Raw genomic sequence first — 26,721 nt, forward strand, 5'->3', positions numbered from 1 at the left:
GTCAGCCCTCAGCCTCCGACGCTCCAGGGAAAACAGCCCCAGCCTGTTCAGCCTCTCTCCCTTTAGCTCAAATCCTCCAACCCTGGCAACATCCTTGTAAATCTTTTCTGAACCCTTTCAAGTTTCACAACATCTTTCCGATAGAAAGGAGACCAGAATTGCACGCAATATTCCAACAGTGGCCTAACCAATGTCCTGTACAGCCACAACATGACCTCCCAACTCCTGTACTCAATACTCTGAACAAGAAAGGAAAGCATACCAAACGTGCCTTCACTACCCTATCTACCTGCGACTCCACTTTCAAGGAGCACTCCAAGGTCTCTTTGTTCAGCAACACTCCCGAGGACCTTACCATTAAGTGTATAAGTCCTGCTAAGATTTGCTTTCCCAAAATGCAGCACCTGGCATTTACCTGAATTAAACTCCATCTGCCACTTCTCAGCCCATTACCAAAGCTGCCAGATGGGTTTGAGCATCCAATTGGTTTGTTGATGTAGCTTCAGCGAAAGTAACCCTGCTACTTCTGCCTGGCCTACTTGCATCCCCTGTTTCACAGTCCTGGCCCATTGCCCCTGTGGAGTGATCTAACAAGCTGCGATGTTGTCCAAACAGTATCTCTGACTGTGTAAGGAAGTTGAACAAGTGTTGAATCTGGTTTGCAGTGTTCATTGACCGCATTGCAGGCTAAGAGACAAAGGCAGCAATTTGCTGTACAATAATAACCCCTGTAATAATGTACATTGTGCAGTAGCCACTTCACAGGAACATTATAAATCAAAGTATGACATTGAGCCACACGGGGAAGCGTTGGGTGAGTTGATCACGACTTGCCTAAAGAGGGTTTAGGGAGAGAAGTTTAGAGCTCAGGCCCTAGGCACACGAAGGTATAGCCACTTTGGTGGAGCAGTGAAAAGCAGGGATGCTCAAAGACCTGAATACAGATCGTCAAGTTGTGAGCCAGGAAAGAATAAAGACAGAGAATGGTGAGGCAAGACATTGATTGATTGACTGACTGGGAGCCTATATAGGTCTGTCGAATAGAATAGAATCCCTAAAATGTCGAAACAAGCCCTTCGGCCTCACAAGTCCACACCTACCCTCCGAAGAGTAACCCACCTAAACCCATTCCCTACCTTATTAGTCTATATTTACCCCTGACTAATGCACCTAACCTACACATCCCTGAACACTATGGGCAATTTAGCTTGGCCAGTTCATCTGACCTGCACATGTTTGGATTATGAGAGGAAACCGGAGCACCCGAAGGAAACCCACGCAGGCACTGGGAAAATGTGCAAACTCCAGGATTCGAACCTGGGTCTCTGGCACTGTGAGGCAGCAGTGCTAACCATTGAGCCACCAAGTAACATAGGAGTGTTAGAGGAACAGGGTTTGATACAAGTTAAGATTGGGGCAGCAGAGCTTTTGATGACCTTAAGCTTAAAGAAGGTAGGATATAGCAGACCAGCTATAACTGTTATTATTATCAAGTCTAAAAGCAACATTTAAGGTTTCAGCTAAAGAGGAGCTGAGATGGGTAAAGTCAGGCAGTGGGTGATGGGCAAAGTTCAGGGGTGGAACTGACCGATCAGAGTGGTGGTGTGAATATGTAATCAGGAGCTCATCTCAAGTTTCTGAGATATGACCCGTAATTGTCTGGTTTAGTCGCACACTGTCTGGGAGAGGGATTGGGTTGAATGCTAGGGATTGGAGATTGGAAACTGAAAACATTGGTGTCCATCTTTCCAGTATTTAATTGGAGGAAATTTCTGGTCATCCCATACTGAATTTTAGATGAGCAGTCTAACAATTTAGCAAAGCAGAAGAGTTAAGATTGGTGGCAGTGAAGTGGAACTGGATATTATTAGCATACGTATCAAAACAAGTGCTGTGCCTTTGAATGTCTGTGGGGTTTTACACAGGGAGGTCAAGGTTAGATCCTTGAGGGACACAAGAAGAGTAAGTGACAATGATGATTGATGAGAGTAGGGCAATGGATATTGTCTACATGGACTTTACTGAAGCATTTGACAAGGTCCGTCATGGTAGACTGGAATCTACGGTGAGTTGGTAAGTGGGATATAAAATTGGCTTGGTCACAGAAGACCAAGGATACTTTTAGCGGGGTGTTTTGGAGCAATGCGGCCTGTGATGGTCCACGGGGATTGGTACCAGGACCTCTTATTTGTAATATATATAAATGATTTGGATGAAAATGAAAGTGGTCTGATTAGTAAGTTTGCAGATGTCAGAAAAATTGGAGTTGTGGATAGTGAGGAAGGTTTTTAAAGGATACAGCAGGAAGTAGATCAGTTGGAAAGTTGGGTAAGAAATGGCAGTTGGAGCTTAGACTGGGCAAATTTTTGGAGATCAAATGCAAAAGGTATGTATAAAGTAAATGACAGGGCCCTTAGGATGACTACTATGTAGAGGGATCTTGGAGTGCAAGTCCATAGCTCTCTGTAAGTGGCAACGCAAGTGGATAATGTTATAAAGAAGGCGTATGGCATGTTAACCTTTATCAGTCGGGCCATTGAGGGCCAAAGGTTGCCAAGTCATGTTGCAGTGATTATAAAACTCTTAGTTAGGTCACATTTGTACTGATATGTATGTAGTTCTGGTTCCCACAACATGGGAAGGATGTGGTGGCTATGGAAAGGATGCAAAAGAGGTTTACCAGGATGTTGCCCGGATTGGAGTGTATTAGCTATAGTGAGAGGTTGGACAAACTCAGATTGTTTTCACTGGAATGCCAGAGGCTGCTGGGCAACCTGGTGGAAGTGTATAAGATTATGAGAGGCATGGAGAGGGTAGAAAGTCAGAGTCTTTGGGTGGACATGTCAAATATTAGGGGGCATAGGTTTAAAGTAAAACTGGTAAAGATTAAAGGAGATGTGCAGGGCAAGTTTTAACAGAGGGTGGAGGTGGCAGGGGAGGTGGTAGAATCAGACACAATAGTAACATTAAAGAGGCATTTCGACAGACACCAGAAAAGGCAGGGAATAGATGAATATGAACCATGTGCAGGCAGCTGGGATTAGTTTAGAATGGCTTCATGGTGAGCACACATATGATGGGCAGAAGGGCCTGCTTCTGTGCTGTACTGTTGGCAGTTTGACTTGATGTGATAGTGGCAGGGTGGGACACATCAGATATCAGGCTTGTGGGCTTCTTGCTCTGATTGTTGGGAGTGTGGATGGAGGAGATGTAGGAGGCATTTAAGATGACCAAAACTGGATGTAAGCACAGTCAGAGCCCGCTAGAAGGAAGCATATGATGGGCTGCTGTTGTTCCTTTTGTAGATCTTTTCATGTGTCCATTTGCAGGGTCCCCTATTTCAGCCAGCATTCCCTCATTCAATGCAATTCTGTTGGAAATGGGCACATGCTCACTTCTGGGGCTTAACTGAATTGCCTTGGAGCAGGTCGACCAAGTGTGGCGGCACTACTCCTTGCTAGTCCAACAAACTGCACCCCCACTGTGGGAGAGCAGCAGCTGGGGAACTTCGTGTAGCCCAGGACCCCAGAAGCATTCAGCGGTCTCTGTCAGCTGTTTACCAGGATACGCGGACACTGATAAAAGCTACTGATTTAACTCGCCTAGTTTCCTCAGTCCTGTTTTTGCTGCTTTTCCTTCTCTGCAGTGACGTCGATAAGCAGCAGTTTCAAAATCAGAGCAGAAGGGGAAACACAGTCAATGAAAAGTGAAGATGAGGACATAGAGATACACACCTACTAAACCTAGCATAAAACCGTATAGACTCAGGTGTTTAACCTAAGATTCTGTAAAACTTAATCCAGAGCTACCTTCTTGTAGTGATGTGACTCACTGGGCTCCCTCTAATAGAGGGAGCTCCTAAGGTCTAGGGGGATAAAAAACGGTACATGGTGATTACAGCCAGCGAGTTGGAGGTGTAGCTGGCACATAATTGTAACCCTTTCTCCTCTGCTGCAGCTGTTCGGCAGCTTTCTTCGCTGAAGAGCGGGCTGCCTTACAACACAAACGACAGAAGATCAGACTCCTGCAACAGAGGAAGGTGACAGAGCTGTCTCAGTACAAAGACCTCCCAGATGAGATCCCATTACCTCTAGTCATAGGAACAAAAGTCACCGGTAAGTCAGTCACCCCTGCACTATTCTGCTTTTTGTGATCACACCCCACTTCTCTCACTCTAATTATTGTGCACGGCTCTAATCTCCATATTACAAAAAGCACAGAAGAGGGTCTAAGAACGATGTCAGAATTGAGAAGTTATACCCAATCATGAACAAGCTGAGACTTGGAAGCACTAGCTTTCGGAGCGCCGCTCCATCAGGTTCATCACAACCACCTGAAAGCTAGTGCTTCCAAATAAACCTGTTGGACTATAACCTGGTGTTGTGTGATTTTTAACTTTGTCCACCCCAGTCCAACACCGGCACCTCCAAAAGCTGAGACTTGTTTGCTTTTTCAACCTGGAAGAAGTTGTTAGGGATTTGATTGGATAGACTTGGAGATGTTTGTGAAGAAGACAGTTACTAATACATTCATCAGGAAATTCAGGAGAAATGTCCTGACCCCAAGAGTTGGAATGTGAAACTTGTTAAAACCACAGTTTATCACAAAGCACAGGTGCAGATGTAGGTCTTGGATTGCTAGATCTAAAATGATGAGTTGTCATTCAGTAACATGTTCGACTTTGGTTAAGTTTGTCATCGTTTCTCCACTTTGTCACTCCACTCTTTAGCACGACTTCGAGGTTTCCACGACGGCCTGTTTACAGGACAAATTGATGCTGTTGACACTATTAACGCCACATACCGAGTCACGTTTGACAGGACGGGATTGGGAACACACACTGTACCTGATTATGAAGTTCTTGTAAGTAAATAACTCTGGTTTTTATGTGCACAATTCTCAACTGTGAGAGGCAAAGCTAAATGATTTTACCTACATTTCCCTTTCTTTTATTTAATTATCTAAAAATTAATATGCTCTGGTTCAAATCCTACAACCAATGGGAGCAGTTTTACCCTGACTGCTGAGTTCAGACTACTGATAATTTTGAACACCTCTTGCTACATGTACATCAACTGTCTACAAAGAGGACAATCCCTGACATTTCCAACCTACTGAACTAAAATGTGTTCTCATCCCTGGGACTACCCAGAGCAGGCTTGAATGGCCTCCTCCTGCTTCTGTTTTCCTATTACCTACATCTTTTCTACATCTCTCTCAAGCCTTCATATCATTCCTAGGAACGTAAGAGCAGAAGAGAGTTTTCAGCCCCTCAAACATGACCCATCATTTTAAGTCCAGACCCATTACGTTCCTCGGAAGGATGTGAAGGCTTTAGAGAGATGTAGAAAAGAGATAGGTAAGAGGAAAACAGGAGCAGGAGGAGGTAGTTCATCATCTACCTCAATGCCATATTTCACTATAATCCCCCTGGCCTTATGGGTGTTTAGCCTAAGCCTGAAAAAAATCCAGAATCTTCTATCTGGAGATCTAATGCACAATGTTTACTTTGTTCACTTGTAAATTCTCAGAATGTAAAGAGATTCCCATTACTCTCCAGGAAGTCTCTTTCTAATAGTGTGTTTTAAAATAAATCACGTGGCAACAAAAATATAAGTCCACCATTAAGCCGCTTGGACATTTTGCCATGCCTCACTGAGGTAATGTCCTGGTAACCAAGCTCCACAATTCTCAAAACCTTCACAAAAGTTACAAGTATTTTAAATGTGCACAAAATTCCCCAAGTTATCTGATCAAAATCAACCAGGTTTATATACTTAACAGAATTACTACTTGCCTCAAAAAGAAAGACTCTAGCTACAGGTAAACAATTATGAAGAGTTGGCATATAACTTTACTAGTTTAAACTCTTGACCTCTTATAAACTCCCCCTCTGCATACAGAAAAAAGAGAGAGAGAGACACACACATACAGGAAAAAATGAGTGTAATAGGCAGAGAGAAAGATTGGGAAAGTAATTCAATCATTCATGTTAACATGATTTGATATGATTTTCATGCTGTATAGAACCCTACTTCTCGATCGATCTTCAATTTTTTTCACTGGTTTGTAGGAGACCCAGGATGACTAGTTCACAATTATGAAGGTCTCTGACTTACTAATGAAAGGTCACAGCTTGCAGCAAATGCTGAAGGAAAGAGATGAAATGATTTTGATCAAGCTTGAAGTTTTTTTCCACTGAGAACAGAGACCACTCCTGATCAGAGACTTGACAGCTTCTCCGATTCCCCAAGCTGTTCAGCCAACTGGGAACCAATCATTTTGTTGTTGGCAGGCAGAAGGCCTTTGTCATCCAAAAACTGGAGCACAGTTACTTGTTGCCAGCTGAATCTCTTATTTCGACACATCCTATACCTGCGATGAACCTAGTCACCTTTCTCTAGACTGCCTCCAATCAGTATATCTGTAAGGGGATCCAACCAGTTCACATCATTCCAGCTGTGATCAAACTAGTGCTGTAAAGCTGGTCCTAGGTCTTCAATAATTGTTTGTACAGGCTCACACAGACATGCAGGCAGCTTTAAATGTTGAATATATAGCATAGGACCAGAATTGCTTGTAGGCCAAGACCAGAGAAAAGTGTCAGGTTCCATTCTTTGAAAGATGTGAATTAATCCATTGAGTTTTTGAACTACAATCCAGGAACTTCTCATGTTCTTTTTATTTTTTGTAATGTGTGCCCAGTTTTTAGTATAGGGATCCTCCATTTATAAACATCCGACTTGTGAGCACTCGTACTTAGAGTACAATCTCACACAGATGTAATTTTAAATATCCGACATGCAAACATTTGCTATACTAATGAACAGCTGCTTTATATTGTCCTGCATTGTGTTCCAACTTGTCTCCAAATTGACGAGTGAATAAACTCAGGAACGGAACCCAGTCAGGATCCAGGGACTGTCTGTATTTAATGACTCCATTTGCTGTGGATTTGAACTGACTTTTTAATTTATGTTGTGATCTATACTGCTGCATTCATTCGTTGCTGTATGAATGTGTTTTTAGAAAACTCCACACTTCTATTTGCATTGAAAAGTTTAATGCATTTTTGCTGTCGTTCTCAGAGCAACGAACCTCATGAAACTATGCCTATCACTGCCTTTGCTCAGAAGCAGCGACCTTCCAGGTATTACTTGACACCACCACGGCTGCCTTACACTACCAGCACCCAGTCTCCTATCACAGTAAGTTGCATCTTTCACTTTGTGCTATTACTATCCTATCCAGTATGTGAATGCACCTACGAGAGAAGGTGCAAAACTTGACCTACTCTTGGTGTCAGTGGGGGAGCATTTTGGGGCAACTATTAATGCTATTAATTTTAACATAGTGATGGAAAAGGATAGACTGGATCTAAAAGTTGAAGTTCTAAATTGGAGGAAGGTTAATTTTTGATGGTATTAGGAAAGAACTTTCCAAAGCTGATTGGGCACAGATGTTCACAGGTAAAGGGACGGCTGGAAAATGGGAAGCCTTCAGAAATGAGATAATGAGAATCCAGAGAAAGTATATTCCTGTTCGGGTGAAAGGAAACGTTGGTAGGTATAGAGAATGCTGGATGACCAAAGAAATTGAGGGTTTGGTTAAGAAAAAGGAGGAAGCATATGTCAGGTGTAGACAGGATAAATCGAGAGAATCCTTAGAGTATAACGGCAGTAGGAGTATACTTTAAGAGGGAAATCAGGAGGGCAAAACAGGGACATGAGATAGTTTTGGCAAATAGGGTTAAAGAGAATCCAAAGGGTTTTTACAAATACATTAAGGACAAAAGGGTGACTGGGGAGAGAATAAGGCCCCTCAAAGATCAGCAAGGTGGCCTTTGTGTGGAGCCGCAGGACAGAGGGCAAGATACTAAACGAGTATTTTGCACCAATGTTTACTGTGGAAAAGGACATGGAAGATGTAGAATGTGGGGAAATAGATGGTGACATCTTGAAAATGTCACTATTACAGAGGAGGAAGTGCTGGATGTCTTGAAACACACAAAAGTGGATAAATCTCCAGGACCTGATCAGATTAGATTAGATTACTTACAGTGTGGAAACAGGCCCTTCGGCCCAACAAGTCCACACCGCCCCGCCGAAGCGCAACCCACCCATATCCCTACATTTACCCCTTACCTAACACTAGGGGCAATTTAGCATGGCCAATTCACCTAACCTGCACATCTTTGGACTGTGGGAGGAAACCGGAGCACCCAGAGGAAACCCACGCAGACACGGGGAGAACGTGCAAACTCCACACAGTTAGTCACCTGAGGCGGGAATTGAACCCGGATCTCTGGCGCTGTGAGGCAACAGTGCTAACCTAAAATTCTGTGGGAAGCTAGAGAAGTGATTTCTGGGCCCCTTGCTGAGATATTTACATCAACGATACCTCACAGGTGAGGTGTTAGAAGACTGGAGGTTGGCTAACATGGTGGTACTATTTAAGAAAGGTGGTTAGAACAAGCCAGGGAACTATAGACCAGTGAGTCTGACATCGGTGGTGGACAAGTTGTTGGCAGGAATCCTGAGGGACAGGATTTAATGTATTTGGAAAGGCAAAGACTGATATTAAGCAATGCTAATGACCCCATATGTGGGAAATCACGTCTTATGAACTTAATTGAGTTTTTTGAAGAAGTAACAAAGAGGATTGATGAGGGCAGAGGAGTTCGACAAGGTTCCCCATGGGAGACTACTTAGCAAGATTGGGTCTCATGAAATACAGGGAGAACTAATCATTTGGATGTAGAACTGGCTCAAAGGTAGAAGACAGAGGGTGGTGGTGGAGGGTTGCTTTTCAGACTGGAGGCCTGTGACCACAAGAATTGGTGCTGGGTCCACTGCTTTTCTTCATTTATATAAATAATTTGGATGTGAACATAGGAGGTATGGTTAGTAAGTTTTCAGATGACACCAAAATTGGAGGTGTAGTGGACAGCGAAGAAGGTTACCTCAGATTACAACGGGATCTTGATCAGATGGGCCAATGGGCTGAGGAGTGGCAGATGGAGTTTAATTTGGATAAATGTGAGGTGCTGCATTTTGGAAAAGCAAATCTTAGCAGGACTTATACACTTAATGGTAAGGTCCCAGGGAGTGTTGCTGAGCAAAGAGACCTTGGAGTGCAGGTTCATAGTTCCTTGAAAGTAGAATCACAGGTAGATAGGATAGTGAAGGCGGCATTTGGTATGCTTTCCTTTATTGGTCAGAGTATTGAGTACAGGAGTTGGGAGGTCATGTTGCAGCTGTATAGGACATTGGTTAGGCCACTGTTGGAATATTGCATACAATTCTGGTCTCCTTCCTATCAGAAAGATGTTGTGAAGCTTGAAAGGGTTCAGAAAAGATTTACATGGATGTTGCCAGGGTTGGAGGATTTGAGCTATAGGGAGAGGCTGAATAAGCTGGGGCTGTTTTCCCTGGAGCGTCGGAGGGTGAAGGGTGACCTTTATAGAGGCTTATAAAATCATGTGTGGTCTGGATAGGATAAATAGAAAAGATGTTTTCCCTTAGTTGGGGAGTCCAGAACTAGAGGCCTAGGTCAGGCGAGAGGGGAAAGATATAAAAGAGACCTAAGGGGCAACATTTTCACACAGGGTGATGCGTGTATGGAATGAGCTGCCAGAGGAAGTGGTGGAGGCTGGTACAATTATAGCATTTAAAAGTTAAAAATCACATTACACCAGGTTATAGTCCAACAGGTTTATTTGGAAGCACTAGCTTTCAGATGGATTGCTCTTCATCATGTGGTTGTGGAGTATCTGGATGGGTATATGAATAGGAAGGGTTTAGAGGGATGTGGGCCAAGTGGTGGCAAATGGGACTAGATTAGGTTAGGATGGTCAGCATGGACGAGTTGGACCAAAGGGTCTGTTTCTATGCTGTACATCTCTGACTCTGTGGTTCACTCATGCCCTTTAGGGAAGGAAACTGCCATCCTTACCTGGTCTGGCCTACATGTGACTCCAGACCCACAGCAATGTGATTCACTCTTAACTGCCCCCTGGGCAATTAGGGATGGGCAATAAATGCTGGCCTAGTCAGCGATGCCCTCTTTTTGTGAATGAATATTTTAAGAATTCAAATCTACATTGCCTGGTTATTGGCTTTTGAGTAACTTCAAATGGTGATTTTTGAGCTTTTCCTACTATGAGTCCATTTCAGTGCTTGACAATTTTGTTGCTAAGATGTATGAGAGCAGGAGTGGAGGGATGGCCAAGCAGTCTCGCTCTTGACCCCACTTAAAGTCCCCAATGTGAAGTTCGGCCCTGAATTGACATGCACATTGTAAAACATGACCATATTTATGGTTTTATTTGCTTCTGTATAATGCATATAATACACATGCTCATAATCATGACATTTTAAAATAATTGAGAATTCAAATATAGCAGTAGACATGGTTTATTATTAAATGTTTGTTTTGATTAGGTGTTGATCAAACTTTGGCTTCTCAAAGGAGAGAAAGAGAGAGATGTACTTATTTTGAAGGATGAATAGATGTTGAGGTGGTTTGGCTGTTTAATGGACTGGTTCAGGCGCAGGCCTGGGTGAGGGGCCGGTTCAGGCACCCGGTTCGGGGCGAGGGGCCAGGCCTGGGCGACAGGCTGTCTCATGGCCTGACTGAACCTGTTTGGTTCTATTTTTACCGACTTGGCCACAGCCAGAGAAGCAGCTGCAGTGATCTGTGTACCGTCTCCCACGCTGGTATTTCTAATTCTCATCCACTGTCCTCACCAACAACATGTGAAAGTGCAACATGCTGAGAACCTACAAGATCACCTCAGCCCCAGCACTTTTGAGCCTCTGAACTCTCTCCAAGTGATCAGACTATTTATCCAACATCCAGTAGTGGATGAGAAAACATTTTCTAAATTATATCCTGGGAAGACCTGCAACCTCCGGCTGAATCCTCATCCCTATAATTATGAGAGACTGAACCAATCTCTGTCTTCGAATCAAATGTAACAGACGTTTGAGGCAAGATCCAGAAGACCTTTTTGTCTTGATGTAATATTGCCTGACTTCATCCCTGACTCCACTCCTGTGCTGCTGAACTCCTCCTCCATGCCTGTGTTACATCTAGACTTTAGAATGCATTCCTGGCTAGTCTCCTGCCTTCTATTCTCCTTAAACTTCAGCTCAGTCAAAATCCTGCTGCCTGTATCCTATCTTAGATCAGATCCCACACGTAATCTGCTGTGCAGCAGCTCCCAGTTGTACAGCAGCTGTTTTAGGTTTATAAACAAGGTTAAGATTCTTTCTATAGTCTTGTCCCTCCGTATCAACCACTTCCAGCTCTACAACATTCCAAGATATCAAACCTCTCCCATATCTTCCTGACTTGGATGACTAAAGTCAATGTACGGTAGCCAAATCTGGAGATGAGGCAAAAATAGGTGGGCGGGCACACGATGAAGGCAATTCACAGCGTCTGATGTGGACAGGTTAAGCAAGTGTCCAGAAACTTGACAGATGCAACATAATGTGGAGAAATGTGAGGTAATGGTCTTTGGCAGGAAGAATATAAGAGATAAATATTATTTGAATGCAGAAAGACTACAGAAAACTATGGAACAGAGGGATTTGGGACCCTTTATCCATGAATCTCAAAAACCTAGCACCCATGTTCAGTGGGCAGTAGGGAAGCCAAATGATGTGTTGACATTTATTTCAAAGGAAATGAAGCCTAAAAGTAGGGAGCTTTTGTCAAAATGATACATGGCACTAGTCAGACCACAGCTGCAATACTGAATAGTATACAGACATTGGAGGCTATAGAGGGACACAGATTAGAGTAGATTCCCTACAGTGTGGAAACAGGCCCTTCGGCCCAACAAGTCCACATCAACCCTCCAAAGAGTAACCCACCCAGTCCCATTTCCCTCCTGACTAATACACCATAACACTACGGGCAATTTAGCATGATCAATTCACCTAACTTGCACGTCTTTGGACTGTGGGAGGAAACCAGAGCACCCGGAGGAAACCCACGCAGACACTGGGAGAATGTGCAAACCCCACACAGACAGTCGCCCAAGGCTAGAATCGAACCTGGGTCCCTGGCGCTGTGAGGCAGCAGTGCTAACCACTGAGCCACCGTGCTGGAGGCATTGAGGAATTTTCTTTTGAGGAGAGGTTATGTAGATTGAGCATGTACTCACTAGAATAGGGGAGTGAGAGGTGTCCTGACTAAAGCATGGAAGATTCTTAGGGGATTTGACAGAGTAGATGTGAAGGGTTGCTTTCCCTTGTGGACCAGAGGGTATAATCTCAGAATAAGGAGTCCTACATTTAAAACAGAGATGAAGAGGAATTTCTTCTTTGAGGATCGTGAGTCTGTGGAATTTTTTTTTGCTGCAGAGGGCTGTTGAGACTTAGTCATTAAGTATGTTCAAGGCTGAAATGGTCAAGTTTTTATTCAGTAAGAGAATCAAGAGTTGTGGGGGAAAAGCAGGAAAGTGGAGTCGGGGATTATCAGATCAGCCATAATCTCGTTGAATCGTGAACCAGGTTCAATGGGCTGAATAGCCTACTTCAGTTTCTGCATCTAATGCTCTCATGGCCTGTTACCTGTCCTCAGTGTTAATCACTCCACCATTGCTGCCCAGACATGAAGTCCTGAAATTTCCCCCCCCCCCCCCCCCACCTCTTTCTCCCTTTTTAGGTTCCTCCATTAAAAACCATCTCTGACCAATCTTTGCTCAATGTCAACTTTTATTTGGTAATGCAACTGTGAAACCTAGCATATCATAGTACACCGAAGATACTTTCTAAACAAAAGCTGTCATTATTGTTGTGTCTGTTGAGGATTGTTGGACAGGTGAGGATGTTCAGACGTGATAGCTTTATACTAAAGTGGAATAGCCTCATGAGGTTGAATGACCTACACCTTTAAAAGTGAATGAGCCTAGAATAGACATGATTGCTAACTTCCTGGAAAATTCACTGAAAATGTGAGACTTAACTATACAGTGCCAAAGATCTGGCATTAGCGGAACACTGCATTATGCCAGAGCTCCCTTTAGTGGAAATAAACAGGACTGCAGAAACATAATGGTAGGACAGAAGAATAACTGAGCTTCACAGCCAGAAGTACAGTTACTTTTTTAGGGTAGGCAAGATCCTAGAACACAACATGCTTTTGAGTGAGTAGACTGGTCTCTTTCTCATCTCACCTGAAAGAAGGCACCTCTGATAATATGTCAGTTCAGTATTGCACAGGTCAAATAAAGAATTTAGGAGAGGGTTCATTACACACCCAGTTATGAGGATGTGAAGCTTCACAGAATCTTACAGCACAGGAAGAAGCCATTCAGTCCTCATTCCAGCTGTTTGGAAAAATCATCGATTAGTCCCACTCCCCTGATCATTCTCCATAGCTCTCAAATTATTTTTATGTTGTCTTTGACAGTTATTATAGAATCTGCTACCCCTCAGGCATTGTACATCAGATCGCAAAAGCCGCCTTTTGTAATGTTTTTAAAAAAACCTTTCATCATTCGTTACTTGCAGCTTTCCAAACCCCACACTTCCTGCAAGATGGACTCCTAAAGGTATCTCCACCAAACTGTCCCATTTTTGGTCACTTTTTAACAGATCCACAAGAAGGGGCATTAAGTTAAATATTTGTATTGGAAACAGTGCGGAGAAGGTTTGTTCAACTGATTCCTGAGGTGAAGAGATTATCTTATCAAGAGGGGCTGGGCACTTCAGAAAAGTGAGGAGCAGTTGCTTGACAGGGATGGATGCTGAGATGTTTCCTCTCATGGGGACAAGGGTTTGGAAATAAGAGATCTCCTACTTGAGAAAGAGATGAGAATTGTCTTCTCTCTGAGGGTCATCAGTGTTTGGAATTCTTTACTGCAGAGAACAGTGGAGGACAGGTCATTGAATATATTTTGAGACTGAGTCAGACAGATCTTTGATCAACACAGAGTTGAGGCTATGGGGACATACATGGGAGTTGGAGTAAAGGTCACAATCAGATCAGATATATGTTCTTATTGAAAGATGGAGCAGTCTCACTAGCGATCAGTGGGCTGAATGGCCACATTCCTCCTATGAGTGGCATTAGCATTGGAGATATCTAAATGGTGGTTGATATCATGATTGGGTGGTGTGGAGGTGACTAGCTGCTCCAGTGAGGAATTCAAAGGGCAAAGATTTCCCGATTCTGAAAGCAGTAGTTCCTGGGAGACCCGTGGAAAACCCCAGACCAATCTGGAATGCTCAGCAATCGTAACTGAAATGTCATCACATGACATGCTGACTGCTCTGGAAAGAGAAGGGAGAGTGCTGCCATTAAGTCAAAGCTAACTTCAAACCTGTGACCTTGCATTAACGGTGCCTCATTTTATTCCCCTGTTGTTCATGACAGGACAATGATCCACTTCTGGGTCAATCGCCTTGGAAAAGCAAACTGTCGGCTACTGAAGGAGACACACTTGGGGGGTTTCCTATCGAATTTCTTATCCAGGTGGTAAGTATCTGCATCCTTTACGTTTCAAACTTCCCTCTACATGTTTACTCTGGGTAAACACATCAATTATATTGAGGAAATGGCTGAAATTCCATTAAGGAATGTTAAAGGTAGGGAGCTGAGAAATGTGCACCATCCATTCTGCTAAATGAGGCTGAAAGCCAAGCATTATCAAACCTAGTAGAAAACAAAGTTCCATTCAAAATTTCATTACACTTTCAATTCAATGACTCATTGTGGAGTCTGAAACAGGGCGTGGCTCAGTTGCATGCAGAACTTGTGGTTAAGTATCAGACTGTCAGTCCATACAGACATCAGTGTTGTGAATCTCCTGTAAACACCGAGAGCCTGAATTCTGCAAAGAGCTGATCAGCTGCCCACAAAAACAGTGTCGTCATTACAGGAAATGTGAATGGGTCTGTCAGTATCTTATGTGTTCTCTCTTTCAGTTTCTCTTTATTTATTTCCCTCCCCGTGTATTTTTAGATAAGGTTTTAGATTTAGATTTTATTGTCACATGTACTTCTGTACAGGAGTACAGAGAAAAGTGTCTGATGTTGCCACACGCAGCGCCTCTTACATACAAAAAGCTTTAGTACAAACTAGTGAGAGAAACAAAGTTTCAAAAGTTAATCATTACAGACTTTCACATAATAAGCAGAAAAATAAAGCGATAAGGTAATAGTTAACATTAAAGTCCTTCATATAAACTAGAAAAATAAAGGAATAGATTTAAAATTTCAACAGTCTTTGAGTTTAGTTTGCTCTCCAGGAGACCTCAGCTGTCTGTTCTCGATGCTGCCACCACAGTTATCAGTGACCTCCCTCGCCACTCGCCCTTCCTGTGTTGGGCCACTGGTGCCATCGTGCAGCTGAACCTGCAGTCTCTGACTTCATTCCTGCTGCCTCTGGAACATGCTGGGGTAGGACACACCTACATGCCGAGACACTGCCAACGTGGGCCAAGAGACCAGGCCGAGACCTACCTTGCCAGGTCCACACTGAGGCCGAGAGGAGAAGGAAACAAGAAATAAACGGACAGATTGGACAAGCTCCGGCTGGAGCGTCCTATTCCACCGCCATCTTGGACGTTGTTTCCTCAACAGGGTTCCAAATACACCAATTATTGTCTAATCATTGACATTAGATTTTTATGTTCCCTGTATTCAAATTTGCAAATTGCAAGCCTCCGATTAGGTTGTAATTAGGAATATTGCTTCCAACTCTGGGTACTGTGCTGTAGAAGGGATTTTAAAGCTTTGGAAAAGCTTCATAACAGGAGCAGGAACAGACTGTACAGCCCAATGTGCTTGCTCCTCTATTCAGTACAATCGTGACAGATTTTGAGCCTCAATTCCACTTTCCCACCTGATCCTCATAATTCCTTGACTCCTGTCAGTCTACACCTTGATCACCTACACCCACATTTAGTTGAGTGACACCCTCTGAGTTGGAGAGTTCCAAAGATTCGCTGTCCTTTTTAGGTGAAGAAATCCCACCTCATCTCAGTCTGATCGATCCTTAATCTGGAGACTGCTTCCTGGATTCTGGACTCTCAGGTGAAGGCTAACAACCTCTCAGCATCCCCTACAAAAACCAAGCTCCCATCTTCCCATACTACCTCAGCATCTTGTTTGCTACAATGACCTATCTTGCATGCTTCTAAACATCACACAATTATTGGGCCATTCCAATTCTTCAGTGATCATAGGAATCAGCCAAGTGAACCCTTGCTGATCTGCCCCTAGGTAAAGATTCCACCAAAACTGGTCAAATTAGTAGTTATTACATGGGATCAAATGAAGATTGGCATCCGGTCAGATAGTTAACTATATGCTCATAGATTTTTGATGTTACAGGACTGAGCTGACATTTTGAATATTCTGCTGATCTATCCTGTTGTATGTGACATTTTGGCTGCTAAGTGCCCTGACATGAGATTATTTTAGAAGAGGGAGGGTCCACACCGAGTGGCACAGGGACAGAGCTCCTGGCCACAAAACTCATGCAGTGCCAGTCATTTTTGTCACAGTGACACACTTCCTACAAATTTCTGTGTTTTCTGCCTACTCTTTACAGTTTGCTGTCAATATTACATTGTCATCCATTGTATCAAGTTACTTGCCCTCATTATGTGACCAGGAAAACAATTCCCATGATGTGTGAAGCAAGGTTCTTGTCTGATTTTCTGTTACAGTTTGTCTTTATTTTCTGCTTTTAGACAAGGTTATCAAAAATTCTCATGATCAAGAAAGAACACATCAAACAGTTAAAAGAAATGAACACGGACGCAGAGAAACTGGTAAAGAATCTTCTCGATTTTATTGTCAGGTTTTAAATGAAACACTTGATTATGGTTATTTACTTCAAAGGATGTCCAGCCAGAATGCAGAATTGGTTTTGGTATTGGTTGAGGGCATTATGTCAGCCAGAGCGACAGACCTACCTGCCTCTGTTCCCTTCAGGTTAGCTGGACGTTTGACCCACTTGATTTAATTTCCATCTCCAAGCAATCTAAAGATCCTTGCCCAGCCTCCGGATTCTGTCTTCCTGGAGTTCAGTGCGGACTCTTTCTGTCCGATAGGCATCCATCCTCCTCTCCCCAGTCCTAGAGAACGTAGGTCACTTGAGCCCTGGCTCTGCAGATCAAAGTTCACAGAGGCACCCAAATTGCAAAGGGGAAGTCAGGAGAAATTGTTGGTTTGTGCAAAAGACATGGATGCCCTGAAACAAAGTCCACAGTAACTTGCAAAAGGGAAGCTGATTATTATTTTTGGACAAGGAAGAAATTGCATGGGGATCATACAGTGCAATGAAATTAAGCTGATAACTCTGTGGGCCAACAGAGGTGCAGTGAACTTTATTGGGCGGTTTGAATGTTGATTCTACTAAAGCTCAATGCCTGAAGTCTGTCGGCCACATTTCCCCTTTTCATGTCAACGTTGACTGTATAGTCTGTCAATGACATGAGGTACTAACATTCCTGACTGTACAAACACTGACCACTGCTACAGGCCAGCAGCTCTCGTTGTCTAGGTGTTGGAGAAGGCCCAGTGGCCATTTACATTGATGTCAACTGAGACTCAGTTTATAAAGTATTCACACCGCGATGTAACTGCTGTCAGGGTGGATTGTACAAAATAAGTATTCTGGTACCTGAATTTCTCAATGATAAAAGACCAAGTTCCATCTCGTTCACTTTTTACCATCTGCAGTAGTCACAAGGAGAATGAAGTTCCTGATCAGTCATAGCAGTCAATCTGTATGAAATAGTCACCAGCAGACCCAGCCACAGGGTGACTATCAGCCCTTACTGGAATAAAGATGTCATGGAATCCCAGGCTCTAAGTTGCTTGTTCCTCCCAAGCATATTATCTTAGCACATATCAAATTGCTCCCAAAATATTTTCTGATAGTGTGCTATCACTTCTACAGTAGTCAAGTGACTTCAAGGCCACAGCATACAGAGAACACAGAAATTCTGTCCACACATTTAGACACAACCAAATGGAAAATGGATATCAAAGTGGGAAAGGCGAGATTCAAGGAATTACCTTGAAGAGTATTTTCAGGAGATTTCTTTAATAGAGGAGGTAAGTATATGGGAGGCAGTTCCAGAGGATAAGCCAACAGTGATGGGAAATGGGGGTGAGCAAGAGATCAGCAGCTGTTCTATGGTGAGGCTTTGGAGTGGTGAGGATGGTAATGTGAGGCTGGAAGAATTTGCTTGAACAGTGAAAAGCAAATTCACAGGGATTTGAGGATGAGAGATTTTACATTCAAAGCCTTCAAGGGTGAAAATTGGTGTAGGAAAATAAAGATGAAGCTGGTGAGTGATTAGGATTGGGAGGAGTGTAGTGCAGGGGAACACGAGTAGAATGTTGTATGAGTAACGAGTGATTCATATCATTACTCTTCAATCCTGTATTTGGCAACTGAAGTCACTAAATATCAAAACTGGCCTGTTGTGTATGAAGTCCTTTCTAGTATGTGAGAACTGATGATGCACACTATTACTGCTAAAGTGTTTACAATTCTACAAGTTTTTGAGTAGATGGGGAGAAATTATAGACAGGAGGGTCAATAACCAGATTAAAAGTAATGGCACAAAGTCATGGAACTTTTTTTTTTAAATGCAACAAGTTATGACCTGAAATGCGCTGTCTGAAAAGGCAGTGGAAGCAGATTCAATAACTTTAAAACAATATTGGATAAATATGAATAAATAAATTATGAACAGAAGTACACCATTCAACCCTTCAACTCTGCTCCATCATTCAATACTGATCCTATCAAAGTACTTAAAAGGAAAATCTTTCAGGGCTTTGGATTAATGTGAAGAGTGAAGCTAATGTTTTAAATCCAGTGACCCTTCCTTATGAAAGTTTTTAGTGGGCCCAGATCTCCAGCATCTGGAGTTCTTTGTTTTATTTCAGCCTATTACTTTTTTAGCAGTGGTAATTGAGAGTGGAATGTTTAGTGATTATTCCCGCAAATATGAGCTCTTCTATTTTCTCCCGTTTCCCCTCCTTGCCCACCCAGTCCTACACTTTGGCTGTTCACTTTAAGGACAGTATCAGACCAGTTAAGGTAGGAAATGACTAACCAATTTCTCACTCCTTCAGAAATCATACTCTGCTCCCATTGGAATAGACTTTCAAAAACGATATGCGACGATTGTTTTAGAATTGGAGCAGCTAAACAAAGACCTGAACAAGGTTCTGAATAAAGTCCAACAGTATTGTTATGAGGTGAGAATTTTTGCGTTGTTTGCCTGGATCTGTTAATCTTGTAATCTCAGCATGGAGTTTCTTCACTTTTACTCCTCCTGTGTAGGTCTTGTGTGCTCTTTGTGTGAACTTTTGAGCTTATTCAGAACTCTGCTTTCCATATGCTAATCAGCACCAAATCCTGCTCACCCATTACCGTGTGCCTGCTCAAATACATCAGCTGCTTATCCAGCATCCCCTCCATTTTAAAGTCCTCATCCTTGTGTTGATGGCCCTGCTCCCTCTCTGTCTCTGCAATCCCTTGTAGCCCTACAACTCTCCAATACCACTGCATTACAGGGGATGTGATGGATGGCAGTTTCAGGAAGGTAGAAAAACCACAGATACAATTAGGTAGATGGATTACTGCTGGGAAAGGAGGGAGAGATTGGCAAGAAGTACAGGAGATTCCTGTGACTATCCCAATCTCAAACCAGTGTGTTGTTTTGGATTCTGTAGGAGTGATGGCTTCTCAGGGAGGTATAGCACTGACAACCAGGTTTCTGGTACCCTTACTTGCTCTCCTGTAAATAAGGGTATATCAGGTTCCAAGCGATCAGTTGTGATTGGGAACTGTCTGGACAGGGGCACAGCCAGATGTTTCTGCAGCCATCAGCGAGACATCAGGATGCTATGTTGCCTCCCTGGTGCCAGGATCAAGGATTTCTCAGAGCTGGTGTAGAATATCCTGAAAGGAAAGAATGACCAGCAGAAGGTCATTGTACATGTTGGTACCAACAACAAAGAAAGGGACGAGGTTCTGCAGAGAGATTATGGGAATTTAGGCAGGAGGTTAGAATTTAGGTCCTTGGGGGTATTAATATCTGGAATACTTCAACCACTGAATGACCATGCCGCCCCGATTAATGCAAACCAGGGCAGGACTTATACAGCTAATGGCAGGGCCCTGGGAGTGTTGCTGAAGAAACAGACAGAAGGGGTACAGGTGCATAGTTCCTTGAACGTAGTGTCATAGATGGAATGTATAGTAAAGGAGGCATTTGGCACGTTTGCCTTCATTAGTCAGTGCAATCTCGAATTTGGGACGTCCTATTGTGGCTGAGCAGGACATTGAAGCCACTTTTAGAATACGGTGTTCACTGCAGGTCTCCCCGCTATAGGAAAGAAGGATATTGCTGGGAATAGAAGGTTTGAGCTATAGGGTGAGGCTCATTGAGCTGGGGGTTTTCCCTGGAGTGTTGGAGGCTGAGAGGTGACCTTCAAAAGGTTTTTAAAGTCATGAGGGGCACGGATAGGGTGAATAGTCAAGATCTTTTTCCCACAGTAGGGGAGTAGAGAGCATAGGTTTAAGGTAAGAGGAGGAAGATTTAAAAGGGACGTGAAGGACAACTTTTCCATGCAGAGGGTGGGGCATGTATGGAATGAGCTGCCAGAGGAAATGGTGGATGTTGATACAATTGCAACATTGCAAAGGCATCTGGATGGGGATATGAATAGGAGGGATATGGGCCAAATGCTGGCAAACGGGACTAGGTCAGAGTGGGATTATGGTACACGTGGCCGAGTTGGACTAAAGGATCTGTTTCCGTTTTGTATAATTCTGTGACTCAATGCGTCCAATTCTTAATTTTCATCATTCCACCCTCGTTGGCAATATCATCTGCTGCCTCAGTTCTGATATTTGCTCCTGAACTCTCTTTTCAGTTGCTCCTTAAAACCTACAGTTATCAATCCTTTTATCTCTTTATACAGCCCAATGTCAAACTGAGACTCCTGTGAACTGTCTTGGAAGTCACTTCATAAAATGCAGCTCATTGACTCAGCTTTGTGTTGCATTCTGTCAGTCTAACTTTCGGCAGCATTTGATGTGCAGTGGCTGAGAGTTTGTGCATTGGTTCACCTTGCCATATTTGCTTTTTCTTGTCTTAAAAATGATAGCTTGCTCCTGACCAGGGCTTGCAACCCATGGACCAGCCCACAGATATGCGCAGGAGGTGTGAGGAGGAAGCTCACGAACTTGTACGACAGGCAAATACATCACAAACTGGGCAGGCCAGCGTGAGGAATGAAAATCTCACTGATCTAATAGCCAGGTTGACAGCTGTGCTACTACAGATCAAGGTAAGGCCAGAGTTCAGACCGAGGCTGCAGTCGTGCTGGTAGGCTTTACAACCTCAAGGCTGTGATCTTCTATACAGTCTGGGTAAATTGTGAAACTTAATTTCGTAGTCCTGTCATTTGTAGTTCATTGCCAGATTAAAAATTATATTGCCAATCATCGGATTTGCAGCAGAAACCACAACTCACTCAGTATTGTCAAAACAAACCCAGCCGCTGCCTATATCTGGTGTTGCCTACAGGTGCTCCAGTCTCTGTAGTTGTTGATGCTATAATGCCCTCTGGTCAAGCAAGTCATCTAGTTGCTCTGTAGTGTAACTAAAGATGGACCTTTTTGAGTCTCACTGATATCCTGAGAATTTTTTAAAAAGCCACAGATCTGAGGTTTGTGCCGTCAGGTTTACTCTGACATTGCTGCATGTTAGTGGGAGACAGAAAAATCCTGCTTTGTAACTGAGTACAAATCTTATTAGTCTGCACTTTTTACACATATGGAATGAATTTAGAGAAGGGAAAAATTCAACCCATTGTCTCCATATCAGCTTTTTGAGAAAGCAATTTGATGAATTCCACTTTTTCTGCTCTTAGAACAGTACAGCATGGGAACAGCTCCTTCGCCCCCACCATGTCTGTGCCAACCATGATGCCATTCTAAAGTAATTTCATCTGCCTGCAACATGAGTGATGTGGATCTATTCCTTGCCTGTCGACGTATCTGTCTAAATGCCTCAGACCTTGCTATCCTATCTGCCTCTATCACCACCCTGGCAGCATGTTCCAGGAACTTGCCAGCCGTCTGTGTAAAATCCTTTCCTCACACATCTCATCCTTTAAACTTCTTAAATTTATGCCTCTCGTACTTCCGATTTGGGCAAAAGCCTCAGACTCTCCACCATATCCATGCCTCTCATAATTTTATTTACTTGCAAAAGCTCACCCCCATCTTTCAAAGCTCTAGTAAAAACAATCCAAATTTTTTGTTCTTATCCTCCTAGATAATTCAGTCCAATCCAGTTGACATCCTGGTAAACCTCTTTTGCATCTTTCTAAAGCCTCCAGATCCTCTTACTCTATGACCTTGCAAAATATACCTTTCTGGTATTCATCTAATTTCTTCTTGTGATGTAACCATAGCCCAGTTCAGCTTCCAAACCATCCAGTAGAATCCTTAGTTATAGAGTCATAGAGATGTATAGCACAGAAACAGACCCTTCGGTCCAACCCGTCCATGCCGACCAGATAGCCCAACCCAATCTCGTCCCACCTGCCAGCACCCGGCCCATATCCCTCCAAACCCTTCCTATTCATATACCCATCCAAATGCCTCTTAAATGTTGCAATTGTACCAGCCTCCACCACTTCCTCTGGCAGCTCATTTCATACACACACACCACCCTCTGTGTGAAAAAGTTGCCCCTTAGGCCTTTTTTTTTATATCTTTCCCCTTTCACCCTAAACCTATGCCCTCTAGTTCTGGACTCTCCCACCCCAGGGAAAAGATTTTGTCTATTTATCCTATCCATGCCCCTCATAATTTTATAAACCTCTATAAGGTCACCCCTCAGCCTTCAACACTCCAGGGAAAACAGCCCAGCTTGTTTAACCTCTCCCTATAGCTCAAATTCTCCAACCCTGGCAACATCCTTGTAAATCTTTCCTGAACCTTTTCAAGTTTCACAACGTCTTTCCGATAGGAAGGAGACCAGAATTGCAATCAATATTCCAACAGTGGCCTAACCAATGTCCTGTACAGCCGCAACATGACCTCCCAACTCCTGTACTCAATATTCTGACCAATAAAGGAAAGCACACCAAACGCCGCCTTCACTAACCTATCTACCTGCGACTCCACTTTCAAGGAGCTTTGAACCTTCACCCTAAGGTCTCTTTGTTCAGCAACACTCCCCAGGACCTTTACTATTAAGTGTATAAGCCTGATTTGCCTTTCCAAAATGCAGCACCTCACATTTATCTAAACTCCATCTGCCACTTCTCAGCCCATTGGCCCATCTGGTCAAGATCCTGTTTTAATCTGAGGTAACTTTCTTCGCTGTCCACTATACCTCCAATTTTGAGATCTGCTGATGGGGTTGAACAGTGTTAAGTTCTGGTACCAACACTCTTTGGCATGTTCTCCTCTTTGTTGTCACATGCTTTCATCTCATCCAAAGGTTGTTTACTTATATACCAGAATTGAGGGAACGTTGTGTTTAGTCTTGTTTGCCTGAGATCCAAGGCAAAGATGCATCAAGTCTTCAGAGTGTTTCTTGATACTGACAAACCTATACTAATAAGACACCCCTGTAGCAGCAAATGGACACACTTCCTCAGACCTGCAAAGAGTTTGATTTGATGTCAGCATCAGGAAAACAGACTTCATCGTACAGGACGTCGCCATAATGTCTTTATTAGCACTGATAACATGACATCAGAGACTGTTGATAGCTTCATATATCTAAGCTTCACAGTCACCACCAATGTATGATTTGATCCTGAAATCAGCACACATGACAAAAGCTGCAGCTGTTCCAGCCAAGATGAATGAGTGTGGAATAACAGCAACCCGCAGATCTACCAAACCCGAATCTTCATCCCACTACAGTGTGGAAACCTGAACACACAGGGTGAACTGTTTCCAACTTCACTGTCTCAAGCCTATCCTGGGTGTCTCTTCACAACTTGGAGGTCTTGGAGCATGCCAATTCAGTACATTCATTGCTCAGTCAATAACATCTGTCCTTGTTCAGCCACCTTCATCAGATGGACAACAGGACTTTAACTTTGTATGGTGAACTGTCACTGGGTTATGACCTCCTGGGCATCTGTACCTCTGCTACAAGGACGGTTGAAAGTAGTGAAGGAAGATCATAGAAAATCACAGAATCCCTAGTGTGGAAACAGGCCCAACAAGTCCATACCGATCCACCGAAGAGTAACTCACCCAGACCCATTCCCCAACCCAATTACTCAACATTTACCCCTGACTAATGCACCTAATCTACACATCCCTGAATACTATGGGCAATTTAGCTTGGCCAGTTCACCTAACTTGCACATCTTTGTATTGTGGGAGGAAACCAGAGTCCCCAGAGGAAACCCACGCAGACATTGGGAGAATGTGCAAACACCAAACAGACAGTCATTCGAGGCTGGAATCGAACCTGGGTCCCTGGCGCTGTTAGGCAGCAGGGCTAACCACTGAGCCACCATGCCACCATCAACACGGTCACAGAGGCAGGAGATGTGGCTTTGAAAGCACGTTTGGCTAACACTTTATAAAACACTAGGAGGGGAATAGAGAGCAATGTGAGCGAATAAACTGAAAGATTCAAACAGAAATCCCATCAGAGAGAAAAGCAGAACTTCTTCAAAGTAGGCATATGGAGTTATAGAGATATAGAGCACAGACACAGACCCTTCGGTCCAATTCATCCATGCCGACCACATATCCGAAATAAATTTAGTCCCATTTTCCAGTATTTGGCCAGTATACCTCTAAACCATCCTATTTATATACTTATCCAGATGCCTTTTAACCATTGTAATTGTACCAGCCTCCACCACTTCCACAGGCAGCTCATTCCATACACTCACCACCCTCTGCCGAGAAACAGTTGCCCCTTTAGTCCCTTTTAAATCTTAAACCTATACCCTCTAGTTTTGGACTAGCCCAGCCTGGGAAAGGACTTTGTCTACTTATCCTATCCATGCTCCTCATGATTTTATGAACTTCTGTAAGGTTACCCTTCAACCTCCAACTCTCCAGGGAAACTAGCCCCAGTCTATTCAGCCTGTCCTATAACTCAAACCCTCGAACTCTGGCAGAATCCTTGTAATTTTTTTCCGAATGCTTTCAACTTTCACAACCTTCTTCCTACAGCAGGGAGACAGAATTGCATGCAGTATTCCAAAAGTGACCTAATCAATATCCTGTGCAGCCGCAACATGACCTCCCAACTCCTACATTCAATGCATTGATCAAATAAAGGAAAGCATACCAAATGCTGCCTTCACTATCCTATCTACCTGTGACTCCACTTTCCAGGAACTATGAACCTCCACTCCAAGGTCTCTTTGTTCAACAATACTCTCCAGGACCATGGATGAAAAACAACCTTCCACCACCAGCCTCTGTCTTCTATCTTTGAGCCAGTTCTGTATCCAACTAGCTAGTTCTCCCTCTATTCCATGTGATCAAACCTTGCTAACCTCCACCCCCCCCGCCCCCCCACTTTTATCTCTCCACCCTGGAAGCTCCCTGCCTCCATTCCTGCTGAAGGGCTTTTGCCCGAAACGTCGATTTTCCTGCTCCTCGGATGCTGCCTGACCTGCTGTGCTTTTCCAGCACCACTCTGATCTAACCCCTGTCCTGAATTAGTCCTTGCCTTTCCAAGTACATGTAAATCCTGTTCCTCAGCATTCCCTCCAAAACTTGTTTGGAGAAGTGGCAATGAGTTAAACATGCAAATAAAAGCAAAGAACTACAAATGCTGGAGAGAGAAACAAAGTTAGTGTTTCAAGATCAGTGTGACTCTTCTTCGGAAACTCAAGAGAAAATGTCATACTAGACTAGAAACGGTAACTCTCTTTCTCTATCCACAGCTGCTACCAGACCTGCTGAGTTTCTCCAGAATTTCTGTTCTGATTTCAGATCTCCAGCTCCTACAGTACTCTGCTTTTAATCAACACAATCTCTGTTGGTTGTGACCTCTGGAGGCTGGCTGTTTTGGAGAGGCAGTAGAAGAGGCAAGCAGTAACAAAGAAAACTCAGCTGGCCGAGGAGATGGTCTAGAGAAAGAAGAGGCCAGCAAATTATCCTTCTTTACAGCCCACCGTCTCCCTCTGCTGTGTGGGGCTTTGGAGGCACACAGTCGATGCTTAGCACAGAGTCAACTACTGCCACAAGCCCCCATCGTAACGAGACAGGAGGCTGCTAACATTCCTGTGCAAAGCCTGAGGGAGACAAGTGGCGAAGAGATTTCAGGGAGAAATCTAGGGTGGTAGCAGAGAATGAAGAGGGAGTAGAATCAGGTGAGATGACCAAAGTGGGGAAAGGTGCCAGAGGATAGGTGACAAACCCTGGTGAAATCACGTCTGTGAACAGGGCTAATGAATAGTGAGAAACTAGCATGAGCGTGATGGGCGAAGGTTTACTCTTGGCTGGTCAGAATGTAGATTTGATGTAGCGAAATTGAGCAGAGCTAATTGGTTTTTGTAAGTGAGTGGCAGTCACTGAGTAAAGTTGGCATTATTCACTACTCATTTGCCTAAATTGAATTTATCCAGCAGAAACTGCCCATTCAAACTAAACATTTGTGTCAGTGTTCTTGCTTCCCATTCCACATCATAGTCAAAAAAACAGTGCACCTTCCAAATCACT

General features: G+C 43.5%; 1 protein-coding gene across 3 annotated transcripts in view; it reads left to right on the forward strand.

Annotated features, from left to right (window-relative positions):
• Positions 1-26,721, forward strand: part of lin9 (lin-9 DREAM MuvB core complex component) — a 108,007-nt gene that overhangs the window by 72,842 nt on the left and 8,444 nt on the right. For all 3 annotated transcript variants that reach the window (XM_072550763.1, XM_072550765.1, XM_072550764.1), the window contains 7 exons: positions 3,958-4,115; positions 4,730-4,863; positions 7,089-7,208; positions 14,392-14,493; positions 16,715-16,795; positions 19,119-19,244; positions 21,162-21,344. In XM_072550763.1, coding sequence (XP_072406864.1) covers positions 3,958-4,115; positions 4,730-4,863; positions 7,089-7,208; positions 14,392-14,493; positions 16,715-16,795; positions 19,119-19,244; positions 21,162-21,344 — 904 coding nt within the window. The remainder of the gene's footprint in view (positions 1-3,957; positions 4,116-4,729; positions 4,864-7,088; positions 7,209-14,391; positions 14,494-16,714; positions 16,796-19,118; positions 19,245-21,161; positions 21,345-26,721) is intronic.

This window comes from Chiloscyllium punctatum, chromosome 3 (assembly GCF_047496795.1).
Source record: "Chiloscyllium punctatum isolate Juve2018m chromosome 3, sChiPun1.3, whole genome shotgun sequence".
NCBI lineage: Eukaryota > Metazoa > Chordata > Chondrichthyes > Orectolobiformes > Hemiscylliidae > Chiloscyllium > Chiloscyllium punctatum.